Below are 15,083 nucleotides of genomic sequence, written 5' to 3'. Positions count from 1 at the left end.
CACATAAGAACTGAAGCAAATCCTGAACTCCTCTTTGATAAAAATCTGCCATCTAATTTGATTCTTTCCTGTGTACACAAGCACACCCTGAACATCCTGCAATGAGAAAAAAGTGCCTGTTTAGTGTTCATTCCTGACAATACTCAACAAAAATGGCCATTTTCAGCATTCAGTGTGACAGATCATTCAGCTATGTCCAAGATTTGTAATCTTGAATCCAGAGGATACAGAAATGATACCAGGAAACACCAATTCATTGCAGAGGCCAGTTCAATCCAATCCTATCCGAAAGAATGACAGAGCTCAACATGGAGCCTTTGAACTCCAACAAGAATAGAAGGGTGAAATTGAACTGTATTGCTTAATTAAAATTGTTCAGATTACAAAAGGATTTGGAAAACAAACAGCTGTGATACAGCATGTTTTGACAAACATTTAAGAGCTGTGTTAATAAGAAAATGGTGATTAAATAACATTTCCATTCCTTATTATTATTAAACAATCAGATTTTTGGCCTCCATTTACCTTGCTGTTTTTCTAAGTTAAGAACTCAATATTCACTGCAAAAAGTCATTTAGAACAAACAACAATGTCTATTTGCAAAAGTAATGCAAACACAGCTGAAGAGTTTAATAGCCTCTTCAACACTTTTTTTCACCACCAGAGAGATTTAAAATATTTACCAACCCCTTTTAAGAACTGTTTACAATTTTCCAATCCCCACCTATATACCCATGAACAGGCCTACAAGGACTATGACTACTTTGTCAGCAATACCAGGAGCACATAATGGTTTCTGGTAAATGTATTACTTACATGCCCCAAAAGGATTAATATTTACTGTAAAGGGGCTCTGTTCCTTAGGTAACCAGCTGATGCAGTAAGACCAGTAACAGCACATCTGTAGCAAAATTCAGGCTTCTGTGCATGTTAGGTGATGGAGAACATCTAATAGGATTAAACAGCTTTGTAGCTGGTTGTGAAGGCTTTATCCTGCCTTTGATGTCACTGGCAGAGCATAAACTTTCACAACAAGTACTTGAATATTTTTAAAGCACTTTTTCTTCAGATCAACTGCTCTGAAATAAATATTGGTCTTCTCTAATAAGCACGCAAGGAGAAATTTGGTATCTTTTTTCAGTTTTACAAGAAATAAACAGGAGGTAAAAACTGTAAATCCATTGCCCAGGTCAGCATGCTCTAACCAAACCTCTTCTGGACAAACTTCTTTCACTAGGAGTACCCAAGTTTCACTGTTGTTAACACTAAAGCACAGAAAATTGAGTAAAGAGAGCTTAGAACAAAATTAAGCCCTGATATTAGAGTCCAGTAGTTCCCTGGTCTTGTATATTGTGATCACAAAGTTGGCATGTGTTGTGCTCTTCCTGAAAACACAAGAAATGCACAACTAAAACCTAATGTTCCACTTTAGTATGGAAATAGAAAATCTAAAAATCACTGCTTTCCCAGACTTGACTCAAGTCTGCCTTCTGCGATATAGATTATTTATTAATGTTGATATAAAGACGTGTTAGGTACTGATTGAAAAAAAGTGTAATTAAAGAAGAAATATAATGAAAAAAGCAGGACACTGCTTAAAATGGAACATTGTGCAGATTAACATCTCTGGTCATCAAAGGATAAACCTGTACACACCAAATACAACATTAGGAGATTTTTACAAAGGACCAAGACCTACATAAACATTGTACAAAAGAACTTAAAATGAAAGATCTCTCTCTTTTACAGAAAAAAAAATTGTTAAAAATAATTAAATACAACAAAATTTAGCACATGACAAGTATGCACTCATATAACAGGATATAATTAAACAATAATCAGTTTAGGTATATTTATATTAGACACTGTTTTTCACCGCAGCAGACTTTAATGCCCATTGGATGATACATAACCCATACACCAATTATAATAATTTACAAATTTAGGAAGTTCTCAGCTTTCAAATCCCAAAAAAGAGGGAGCAAACAAAGAAAAACACCCAAAAAACCTGAACGATCACATAAGCTCCAAGCAGGTTCTCTGAAGTCAGTATGAAAATATTCTGTTGGATAATATGCAGAACCTGTTATGCTTGACCAAGACAGATTTTCATTTCTTATTTCAGACCCCACACTTTGTCAGGTCTGCATGCCTGACAGCTCATAATTTGTTTCAAGGTGCCTTGAAAAAGATTTGTGGTGTTATCAACAGAGTAGAAGAGATTACCTTAAACCCTTAAGGCTTAGCACTGGCTTCTATTTTTTTAAACCAATCTCAACTCTGTAAGCTTCCCCATGTTCCCCAGCCCCCATTTAAAGCCACATTAGAACAAATCACAAAAACCCTGTCATAAAGGACTGCTGGAGGTCATCTAATAGAATCCCCCTCCCACAGCAGGTCCATGGCCCAGCACTAGATCATGGCAGGCCTGGCTGTGTCTGAAAAGCTGAATCTATTAAACCTCCAAGGATGGAGACGCCACAGCCTCTCTAAACAGGGAAATCTGAAATACTGTATATGATGATGCACAGGCATGAGAAGGAAGGCAGAAAATGCTCTCTTTATGAATTACCTTGCTGCACCAGGTGAGATTTGCAAAGTATATCCCCTGAATATGAAGTTTTATAAGCCAGAGCAGAATCTCAGTAGGCTGCTACAAAAATGACTCTACCAGATCATTTTACTGCTCCTTGGTGCTTGCAGGCCACCTTGCACTGAAATACAAATGTCCCTCATGCTATCACACAAACAAGTCCACTTTAGGAATGAAACAGAATTTTGAAATAGGCATTTTTCAATGGTGCTCTTCAACACACAATCTGTTAAACTTTTCACATCTGGAAGAAGACATGTCCTATCTTAAAGAAGTTTGCATACACACTCAGTGAAAACATAAGCTACTTTCCATATTTTTCTGGGGTTTAGGGGGCACAGTTTTTAGAATCACTACTCACAATCTGAAAATTCTTTCAAAATATAGTTTTAATGGTCAATGAGGTAAGAAAAAAGAGTACTACTACAATTTATTTAGAAACTATATTAGAAAACCCCACAGGTCTTGAAAAGTGTTTCATAAGTCTACTTTTTTTCTTACTGGTTTCTTTGTTAGCACATTTTAGTTCTCTTACTGCAATTGTTACCTTGTGAGAACTCGCAGAGAAACCAAACAGAGAAAATGAATCTACATTATCTGAATATGGCAGCAGCAGAAACTACTGCCAGTTAAGAAAGAGATCTGCAAGTTACTTCCAAACATTAGGGCAATTATGAAAATATCCTAGTGCTCAATAAAACACTGCCAAGTCTCCCCAAGCACAATGCTAGGAATTAAAAGGAAATGATCAAGGAATAAAAATTAAAAAAAAACATGATGTCTTTTACAAATACCCAGCACATTAATTGTCCGTACTGTGCACAGTTTTAAACTTTATTTAAAAAGGAAACTGAACTATTAGGATTAGGGGAAAAAATTCAAATTGAGGGAATGATCAATGACACAGAATTGTTTCTGGATGAAGAAATCTTCAACAAACTAAGGTTTATCTGCCAGAAATGGCTACACAGGAATTCTTTTTCTTTAAACAAAACTTGTCCTGCTGGGTACCTTTATAGCCTCTAATCACTTCCTCAGAATTTGTGCCAATATTCTGCTGCCAGTTTGGTTTTGCCTGACTGCAAAACCAAATCCTCCAGAAACTGCAGGCTGATTCACTTGCCAATTTGCCAGCTTGTTCACTGCAGTTCTGCCATGTGGTTCATCTGTCTGCTGACCCTACCATGCTTCTTCAATCACAGAAGCAATCTTCTCACTTCCCTGGTCTACACAAGCCTCTTGCATCTGTCTCCCTGTCTTATCCAACTGTCCACTCCTCCTTTACCTCCCTGAATTATTGTGTAGGGCAACAAACTCCTATCACAGCATTGCACCTGGAATAACACCTGGAACACACAGTAAAAAAATACAAGTGGTTTTTTTTACCATCTCTTTGATATCATAGCTCCTTTCTTGCTCTCCAAGTCCATCCCCTTGATGGTGAATCTTTCTCTACACTCTAGTCTTTATAAGGAGACCTAGTTTTAAATATTCCTAAACAAAAAAACCCCAAACTTCCTGCTTCAGAGACTGGTTTTACCAGCTTTAAAGAAGTGGCATGGTTACAGAGCCAGAACTACACTCAGTGAACGAGGCCTTTGCCCAACAAAGTCAACAGGAACAATGTGTGTTTCACTGGGACAAGAATTAGCTCACTCTGTTGGTAACAGATAGTGTAATCTTTTTTTCTCAGCTTTTTGTTCACATCTTCCTTGGTATGGTTTGCTTCAATCTAGCTAGATGGAGAAGACTATATATGACAAAAAACTCTTGTATTAATGGAAAGTATTTTCTCAAGGAAATAAACATTTGCTTTCCTTTTCATTTCATGTCTTAATGACAGCAAGAACATTTTTTAAAAATCTTAATTATTAAGAAATATGAGAACTCATTTTAATTAGAGTTAGAATTAGTTAGTAATTTTTAAGTTAAGATACATTTCACTGAGGATGTAATTTGCTTGTAGAATCTTCAATATTTGAAACAGTGATTGAGGAAAACAAGACCCTAAATTAGGCTTTGACAAGAACTAAATTTGCAAGCCTCCAAACAGATATGACAAAGAAAAAAATTAGCTTTTTTCCCTCCTTCATATACACCCAGGTACTTCATGAAAGCCAGGCATGTAAATGGAGGAGGCCTACAACATGTTTTTTTACTAAATTTGAGTAATTACAGAACAGAACATTTTAAATACCCTAGTGCTTAACAATGGGAACAATTTTCAGTGGCTACTATTATTCACAATTACTAGCATTATTCACAATTACTAGTGATTTTCTACTTGCACCCTATTACACCCTTCACTTGTTAATTGCCTTCTTTTATTATGGTACTGGAATATGTTGCTTGTTAAAACACAGCATGCCTGAGTTAAATAATAGTGACTGCATCTGTCCTCATCTTTAATATAAAGGAAGATAGAAGTGCTCTGAAAGGGACTAAAATTTTCACAATTCTGGCCTCATGCCAGGACTGGGTTTGGTTTTAAAGTCTACTCTGTTTTGAACAGAATTTGGCATACCCTTGGGCCTCTTTGCAAGTGTCCAGGACATTATAACTCCAGCTCTGGTAAATAAGACCAATTAGAAAATTTAATTGGTCTTAAGCACTCCTTACACAGTGCTTGCCTCCCAGGCAAGGTGTACCATGGACTGAAACAAACAGCCATCCACATCTGGAACACCCAGCCCTCAACAGCACAGCATCTTACTTCATACCCCAGCTGTGAATACAAATATTGAAAATACTCATGTTGCACATTTGGACTGAAGTTATACCTAAAGATGTCTAAATTAAGATACAATTAGACTTACATCTCAGCTAGGAGGCAACAAGGAACAATGTCTTAAACCAGCCTGTCTCTGTACAGAAGGGAGCACTGTCTGCTCTGTTCCTATGTTACATCCAAATTATTCAGCTTAAGACACTGGAGAAGCAACAGCCCTTTGCTCCATCACCCTAGGACAGTGATGTATCCAGATTGCCAAGGCTTGGAAACAAGCACAAGCCTGCCTTTGCAAACATCCATTGTCAGCCTCCGATAACAGACATGAGAGATGACAAACCCAGGATGCTCTCAGGCAGCCAGAGAGGAAGACAGCAATCTAAGAGAGGGGCTGTGCTTAAACACCTGCCACATGAATCAGGGCTCCAGAAATCAGCATGGAAGTGTCTGCCTGCCCTTCATATGACAGTGAGTGCCTTAGTACTTGTCTGCTCAGTACCCATCAGTGAGGCCCAGGCTTGGTTTGCTTATGATCCAAGACAAGTCAGACCCAGGCTGGCTCTGAGGCAGAGGACATGCAGCTAGGCTGGAATGGCACAGAACCTAAAGTGAGACATTGCTGTCCCTTGCCTGAGCACTTATTAACCTGGACCTACACACAGCTGTGCTTCAGCTGGGTTTGTGCCCAGCTGCTGAAGCAGCAGAGCCCTGGGGTGCCCAGAACCAGCCCTGCAGCCTTGGAGCTGGCTCTGTGCAGCACCAGAGTAACTCTGACTTGACCATGCAAGTGACACTAATGGCCAGGAGAACTCAGTTACAGAGTCCAATGGGAAATAAATTAATTACTCTCTCTGGATCACAGTTCTAGTACACTCTCTTATGAAATTAAGCACGCACTAACATTCTGCAGGGTCAGATATTCTTCTGCTGCTAATTCTGTTCTGCATATGATGTATTGTTTTCCTGGTGGGTTCAATCAGCTGTATTTATCAACATTAATACTGTTCTGCATGTTGAAATTAATAGAATATGAACTGAAAATATAGTTATTTTAAAGAGAGCTTCTGATAGAAATAACTAAAGATAATTTGGTTTTTAAATAGACAAAATTAGGGATTCAAAATTTTCATGCAAGTAAGATGCTAAATGCAACATTTTAGAGGTCATTTTGAACTAACTGGACTTGCTCAAAAAATGTTTAACTCTCAGCTTTTGAGTTTTGTCCATTATTTTGTTTGAAGAAGGTAAAAACATCCGTAGAAGCTAAATTCTGTGTTCTTACCCATGAAAAACCAGTCATTTATTTCTGAAAAACCTTTTCTATATAAATGTTTAAATAGTTCCCAAAAGAAAACAAGGACCATCATGCTGGATGGGGCTAATGATCATTTTAATGAAAGCTGTTGACAGGCAAAGCAAGTTCATGAGCAATTAATTTTATCTTGTCTTACCAGGGTGCTATTGGCATTGTCAAAACAGAAGATTTAATGGCAGGGATTGCACATGCTGCTCAAAATACAAAGAATTTGAAGACCAACACAGTAAAGGAGCTTGCCAATTTTGTTATGCACATCTAAATGAAAAAGTTTTACAAACTGATTATATTAAGACATTACCTAAGGACAAGGCATGATTCTAGCATTATTCTCACTGGCAAATTTAAACATTCTGAGTCAAATTCCTGAAAAAATTTTTAGAAGTTCTGAAAAATAGGGCCAAATCCATATGCAGTAATTTTATGAGCAACAGTTTAATGTTTTCTCTTATGTCTGATTAAACTGTCAGATAGGACCATATTTATTATCATTTTCCAGAAAATGCCATAGGAACTGCATTTCCAGATCTATTATTAAGTTCTTAATCTCTTTGATTTATGCCATGCTGATGTTGTCCAATGCTGATTTTTAGTAAGCTAATTCACAATCAGCTAGCTAATTTAGTTTAGCTTTAGCTAGCTAAGTCACAATCTTTAATATTATGTGGATTGCATCTAGCCAGTTACTTTTATTACATGTGATTTCATTTGCATAAGATCTATTTTCTCTGGCAATCTTAATGTAAATTCTTTAGAAAAGGAGCAATTATTATACATAGGTACTACAAAAGTCTGTACCTAACTATAAGAGTTCAATAATATTTCAGTGTTTCCTAAAGTAATGATATGCCTGCAGGTCCTCATGACCATCCAGCCTTCAAAGGAAACTCTATCATGAATGTGTATTCATGGATCAAGCAGTGCTTTTTACCTATTACTTTAATAAATCACTCATAAGTCTCTCACACTAAACATTTGAAGACATTCAGAATAATCAGTGATTCAGATTAAACAATCTCAGACTGACCAAGAACCCCTTGGTATCACTGGAGTCTCCTGCAGTTAGTCAAGTGGCCTTTGGAATAGATCCACTCTCTCCTAGTTGTTGACAAAACAATGGTTGTTGGAAAACAACAATTTCAAAAGTTACACACTGTCCTGGTGCACAGTACGTATGGCATTAAGGAGAGATGACTGTGATGGATGCGTGCAGAAAGGGAAGAGAATTTGATATTATCTGCACTATAAATTTACATATAAGCCCCTATGGAACAGCACTAAAATAAAACAACTTCAATCCATCACCCTCACCGATTCAATGCAAAAGCATAATGGAACTTGATGTTGTGTTGATCAGCCAGGTCACAGGTAGGAAGCATCTCCAGTGTTTCTACCAGCTTTACCATAGCATCATAGTCCTGGGATGAAATTAAAAAACAATAAAAAGGATTGAAGCAGAATAAACTGAAAGGAAGAAAGCATCACTAAGCTAAAACTTATCATGATCACATGTACTGTTATCACAGCTTCTCAGGGGACTGCTCCTAAGAGAAACAGCCAGAAGGCTGTGTAGGAACACAGAGGGATTTTGTCTATCCATGGCAGTGCTTGTCTCTCCCTCACCACGATGCCCAAACTACTGAATCCCTGCAGCCAGGGTGATCAATTGCTCTCCCAGCTTTTTCAGGTCTTATTAAGATCTTCTGGTGAATGACACCTCACCAGGGCACCGTGGACTCAACCACAGCTGTTCTGATATACATCAGTCACTTGTGCACTCACTTGGGTTTCTTGGGGTAACCCACATCTACAGTGCTGAAGAGGCCAGTTTACTGACATTTCAAAGGGCCTTGTGTTACTGAATCTTTTTGTTCAAAACATGATTTGATGCGAGCACATTTCTCAAGGGAGATATTTCATGATCACCAGAACCAATCCAAATTAAGTTGGATAAAGTACTGTAAGGAAAATATGCATTTCAGAATGGAAGATTTGGTAAATGAAGGATGATGTGGTTATCCATTGCTCTCACAACCCATTTACAAAAAAGAAATAGCCAACTTAGTTCCTGATAAGAAAAAAATACCTATAGAATGGTTGAAATTATATTTGAAAATTGATGTCAAACAGACTGTCAATTTGGAAAAATAGCTGCTTTAGCAAAAGCAGAACTTATTTTAGAAAAACTAAAAGAAGAAAAAAGGGTGCAGTTAGATTTCAAAAGCAAATTAATGTTTCATTAAATTATAGTTCTCAGTTTGGGCATCTCTAGCCAATACAATGGTCATAACATAACCCAAATTTTCTTAGTTTCTAAATATATTGAATTTTTTGGGGGGAGGGAGGAAAGGTAGGGCAGAGGAGAGCAAGGCAACCATCTTTATTCAGTAGGGTTTTTTGCTTTTTTAAGGAAGTTAAAAATTACTAAAAGCAAAGGGAGAGACCTTGGCAAGTCACCTAATCTGAGTCTCTTGTTCACAGGAAGAATAAGTAAGAGTCTCTATCCCTTTAAACTGCCCAAAAGACAATCCAAACTTACACAACATAACTGCTCCCATTTAGTGTCAGCTTTGAATCACTGCTTAACAAACAAAGCAGCACAGGAGAACAAACAAGAGCCAAAACTGCACAGTAAAATAATCCACCTTGGTCTTTAGGCTCATACCTGAATGTCTCTGTAGGAAAGAAGCAGGTTTATGACAATGTCAGAAGTCAGCACTTCAGTATTATCCATACGCAGCTTAATCCTGGCCAGCTCCTTAGCCAGTTCATCTCCTTGGTACTTCTCTCTAGCTTTTCTGATGTCATTTAGCAGTGTTTCTTTATAATAGGCACTAAGAAATAGAAGTTAGACATAGGAGAAGAAGACTGTTAGACATTTCTTATGAAACATGGCTGTGCTTCTAATAAAAAGTATAATTTCTAATAAAAAGTATAATTTCGCAGAGTGAGGTCGACATCAAATGTTACCATATTTTTCAAAAACTACTTACAAATATTCCACCTTGCCTCACCTCAGACTGTAGGGCCATGTATCAATAGGCTTATAACCAGGATCCTGAGGCAATTTTGCCAACACAGGAAAACTGGAGCGTTTCTTTGCCCCATTATTGACCCTGACAGATGTGGCACTTTGCATTATAAAGACTGCATCTGAGATAATAAAGTGACACAGAGAAGAAACACCAGTGTGATGTAAAGAGCAGGTAAATTATTTTATCATGAAAGTTGGAAGGAGACTTTCCAACACAGATACTAAACAAAAACAAGCCCACAAAAGCTGATTTAAAGTTGCAATCTCTTTGATGAACATAATACATAATGTGGGCAGGATCTCTGTAAAAGCCTCCAGTAAGTGCACCTTATTTACACTAATATCAGTGCACAATCCAACATCAGCATTTTGTAAATTGAAAAATAATATATATATTGCCAGCATGACAAGTATGAATGGCCTCAACCAGCTACTTAGGGGTAAATTTATCCTGGAGCAGGCCATGGACTCTCTAGTTTGGAACTTAGCATGTCCCACCTGACAGATACTCCAGTGCATACAAGTCCCTTCTTGTTTACAAATGAGCCTTTCAAAGTATTAAACCTTGTTTAGCATAAGCAAAGAAAATTAAGCTCTCTGTCTCATACACATTATAATCAAAGCAACAAGGTCACAGTAAGCTCTACTGGCAAGCACAGGCTCATACATTTCTGTGCAAGCACAGAAACAAGGCCGAGAGCGGGCGTGGACTGCCAGGTGGGATCAGGACAGCCCAATAACCCCCAAAGGCTTCAAACCCATTTCCAGAAAGATCTACAAGAACAGACTGCACACAGCTAATTTGCATACACAGTGAGAAACTGATCTCCAATATGGGGAAAACTTACTTAGAAAAAAAGAAAAATTCCCCCAAAATTTCAGGGTGCTTGCCTTGCATTTGCATCCCAGGATCATGAAAACCCCAGCAGGATTGACACTGGAGCCAGGATGGGTGATGTCTCTTTCTTTCCTCTTCTCTGCCCCTCTTTAATTTATCACTCTCTCTCTTCCCTTTCACCCTACGCCCTTTATCCAAAACCCTCCGCTGTGCCTTACACTAGGAGGTCAAGGACTAAAACACCAATTTCCATCCCAAGTGTGTAATTTACTAATAAAACTATGCAAACTTTTGCAGATCTTCTGATTTTTATCATTCCTTTAAACCATGAGCATCTAGGAATCTTGGGTGCTCCCTTGTCCTTCAGGGTAGGATGTCACAGGAGAGTCATCCATGGGATTGCAAGGATGGGACAACAAAAGAATAGTAGTTTTTTAGACAAGACTTTTACTTGGGTGGGATGGCAATGGTGAAACACATCTGAGGGCCTTTGGCGCTACCTCATGCTTCAGACAGATGTTAGGACAATTAAAAACCAGAAACTCAGTCTCTGTGAGGGTTTTCCAAAACTACATACCAAACAGGAATAGTTGCAGAATACAAAGCGAGCAACTGAGAAAGAAAGACCTCCTTCTCCAGCCCCAATTCTCAAAACTCCAACAGTCCCTTGTAGAAATGGCTAAGCAGTATCTTGTTTATTAAGTGGTATCAGAAGGTTAATATTTATAAACAAAAACAAATCATGAGAATTACAACTGAATGCCCATTGATACCATGTATATATTTTACCTGATGACAGAAAAGGCCAGTTTTTGGCTTTGAAATCTATGAGCTTAGTTCCTATTATGACCTTATACCCTGTAAAACTTAAGCACTTTATCTTACCCATGGACTGCCTTTGCTTTCTGGAAAGTAACTATAAATCAAATTCTAGCACAACATGGTTAGTTAGCTGCAACAACTGCAGGCCAGGAATACAAAAAGCAGCAAAATTGGCAGCATCTTTTGACATTACATTAAGTACAGTGAAAAATAAAAGAATTTATAATCAATGCAACTAGAAATTCTGTACCTTCTTTTTTCATAATATAAAAAAGAGGCTATCAAAGGTTCTGGAACTGTATGTGTTGTAACATTACCATGATGTAACATGGACATCCTTGAGAAGGCTGAGAAACTTGTCCACCAGTGGGACACAAAATGGCCCCAGGATATTGTCCCAGCTGGGCTGCATGTACTCAGAGGCTCTTCGTTGGGCATCACTTTCACAGCAAAAGTAGTCAGCACAAGGTGTGACAATGTATGGAATAAAATAATAATTGCCACTTGAAGCCTAAAATAAAAACAATAAGGGTTTAGAAAACAAATGAAAGAGAAAATATACTTGTGTATACACAGAATCTTCTGCTGACAGAAAGAACAGCTAGAGTAGTGCTGGTGTGTAAGAAGTTTTAGTGCACCGTTTAATACAAGATTTGCAAGCATTAAATTCAAGGAAATTTGTGTGGAAAAGTTACAAACATTAACAAAGCTGATGATTAAGGGCCCAAGTCTGTTAACTGACAATAGAAAAAAACTGTTCAATTTTTCCTTTTAATGTAATGCACAGATCCTAGCAGGGTCTGACAGTTACCAGCTGATATTCTGCTCCCAAATTTTTGGCTTCAGAGATGTACTTGCATCCTCTAAGCTCACCCTGTGCTAGGAAAGATAAAATGCAGAGCTCCCCTCAATGAGAGAAATACAGAAATATAGACACTGGAATGACTTTATGGAGATGTTTAATCCAGAGGAGCCCACAACAAAACTGCTGCATGCTACCATCAAAAGCCTAACCAGCCAAATCCCAAAATTTTGAAATGTTTTGTAACAGACTTTGTAATATAAAATTCTAGAAGTAAAACCCAAAAAAACCTAACAGGCCACATAAAACGTGTATATACAATCAAGGTGCTGAAATGGGTGAGGACACAAGAAATGGCCCTTCAGAGCCCAAAACCAGCAAGTTCAGAGTTTTCAGCCCCTGAGCAAGACCCCAGAAATCAGACACTGTGAAGGTTTCAACAGCTGGAAGAAGCACCTGTATCCCCTTCCAGCTATGACAATTCTTTGCTGTTTAAAAGGAAGGTGAACTTTATATTTGGGAGTAACTAGATGGGAGCACTGAGGCAGAGGTCAACATGATTCACCTGCCATGATCAACTACCACTGAGTTGGAGGTATCTCAGCACTGAACATGCACAGCAAAATCATACCTGCCATTTTTTCATATAATATAAGCATGTAGAAAAGCCATAGCCATTTAGAGTCACCTTGAACAATGGGAGAATGCTGGGGTGATGAAAAGAATAGATATGAAGATGGCACATTATTGAATTTATTAGTAAACTACACAGGAGAAACAGATTTTTCACAGGAACTTAAAAGTGTAGGGCAAGCAGTTACTAAAATTACAGATAAAAAAACCTGTATCAGTACATCCTGTTGCTGATCTGAGCAAGGATTTAGAATTTTAAACAATTTCTAGATAAAGATCAAATCATATTCCTTCCTTACAAACCCTAAGTTAATTTATCCCCGTTGTAACAATATAATTACCTGTTGGACTTTTATCTTTACTTCCCAACAAAAAACAGAAAAACTGCAATCCCAGCTACCAATATGCTAGCACAGGTTTGTCTGAGTTTAATAAAAATAAACAGTAAGTTCAGTGCAACACAAAAGCTGCTTGTCTACAAAGTCTATTCTTAAATCTTCAACAGCAAATTAGCAATTCCTGCAATGAATAAAGCCCATCCAATTTGAAAGGGTAATGTATCTTGAGGTGCAAAGAGCTGCAGTTATCTAATGAAAAAGCAATGAAATTCTCAGAAAAAAATTATTTACACATGGGAAATACTGTATTAATCTTATCCTCAAACATTGTACTGTTATCCAGCCAACATATCATCTATTTGACTTAGATTTCTTGTCTCTTTTTGCATAGTGAAATCTATGCAATTAAATGCTCCTGTCTTCTAGCTCTTCTGTAAAATATTTACATATAATAAATTATAAAACCCTTTCATATAGACGGTGTGGCCTTGGAAAGTCTTTCCTACCTTTATTATGTAAAAAACCAGTCCATCTACTTCTGCTAACAAGAATTAGAGATGGCTGAAAACATCACCCTTGCTTCTTCTGACCTTCTGTTCAGGATGATGGTCTCTTGATACCAAAAGCTAATAGTTTTGAAAATTACTGCCTTATCACACACCAACTACTGCTTTTGAAAGATAATTAATAAATAGCTTAGGTGTATGTAAAGCAATGTATGTGGAAACCCTACCTGTATATGTATACACATATATATATCTATATCTATAAACTATTACATATTTAATTGTAATAGAATTATAACTTTATAGCTTATCAAGACTATATGATAAGTTGGTTAATTTCAGGATTAGAAGCTAAGATATTTTGATTGTCTGATTTTGGGAAATTTTAAGTTAAAAATTACAGCCAGGCAGACTCAAAAACCCCTCAAAACTCCAAATAGCTCATCTTCCAGCATATAAAGCATGCCAGCACTGAAAGTTTTGTATTTAATCACAACATTTTAAAATCATAAAACAAGCCATAAATTTAAGAACATTAAAAAAAAAAAAACAAAAAACCAGAAAATAATTGCAAATACATTGAGAAAGGGATCTGTTCTTCAGGTGAAATAGTTAAAGGAATTAAGCAGAAGGCCACGCCTTTGCTGAGAGGCTGAAAGAGTGAGGCCCACAGAAGCCATTTTTAGGCTCTAGGCAAGCCAGGCCAAATGTAGAGTGGCTTTTGTCTTAAAGTATTTTCCAAATATTTTTTTAATGCTGTTAAAAGTAAACTTTGATCTTAATATAAACAGTTTTGTTTTTTTTAATTGTACTGGTAAAGTTACTGTGGTGCAACTGTCACTTTGTGACAGAGATGCTACACTTAAATTATAGGTATGCTTTCTCCCAGATAGGTAACATTGAGTAAAAATCTCTGCACTTTCAAGGAGGGAATTATTCCTGCCAAGCTAACAGCACAATTATTTTACTTGAGCCATGATATTAATTTTGCCACTCACTCAAGAACCAAGAATGCTTACTCCCCCTCACTAAGCAGTTAGAAGGAAAATACAGAAAGTAACAGAAAAGGAACTGCATTGACTCCAAGAGATCACAAACTCCTGAGTGTTCAGGGAGTTTAACTCACTGTTGTCTCAAGTGTTAGGGTTTTCTGTGACACCACATTCCTATCCATCCTGCCATATGGGCATATATTGGATTTGCATGGCCAGGTTTGGGTAGCAGGAGGGCCTTGGGGCTACAGGAGTGGCTTCTGTGGGAAGCTGCTGGAAACTTCCTCCATGTCCAGCACAGCCAATGCCAGCCAGCTCCAAGACAGATGCGCTGCTGGCCAAGGCTGGGCCGACTAGAAATGATGGTAACTCCTCTGTGATAACAGATTTAAGAAGAAGGAAAAAAGTTATTGCACAGATGTAGCTGCAGTCACAGAGGAGTGGAGTGAGACCATACGAGAGGAACAATGCTGCAGGGCAGT

The 15,083-nt window shown here is 37.6% G+C and overlaps 1 protein-coding gene across 3 annotated transcripts in view; it reads right to left on the bottom strand.

Annotated features, from left to right (window-relative positions):
• Nucleotides 1-15,083, bottom strand: part of MAP3K15 (mitogen-activated protein kinase kinase kinase 15) — an 81,000-nt gene that overhangs the window by 31,503 nt on the left and 34,414 nt on the right. For all 3 annotated transcript variants that reach the window (XM_063182753.1, XM_063182759.1, XM_063182766.1), the window contains 3 exons: nucleotides 11,648-11,841; nucleotides 9,302-9,470; nucleotides 7,948-8,054 (listed from right to left, as the gene is read on the bottom strand). In XM_063182753.1, coding sequence (XP_063038823.1) covers nucleotides 7,948-8,054; nucleotides 9,302-9,470; nucleotides 11,648-11,841 — 470 coding nt within the window. The remainder of the gene's footprint in view (nucleotides 1-7,947; nucleotides 8,055-9,301; nucleotides 9,471-11,647; nucleotides 11,842-15,083) is intronic.

This window comes from Melospiza melodia, chromosome 2 (genome assembly GCF_035770615.1).
Source record: "Melospiza melodia melodia isolate bMelMel2 chromosome 2, bMelMel2.pri, whole genome shotgun sequence".
Classification (NCBI taxonomy): domain Eukaryota; kingdom Metazoa; phylum Chordata; class Aves; order Passeriformes; family Passerellidae; genus Melospiza; species Melospiza melodia.
Note: the sequence above shows the minus strand (reverse complement) of the source record. Positions and strands in the feature narration are given on the sequence as shown.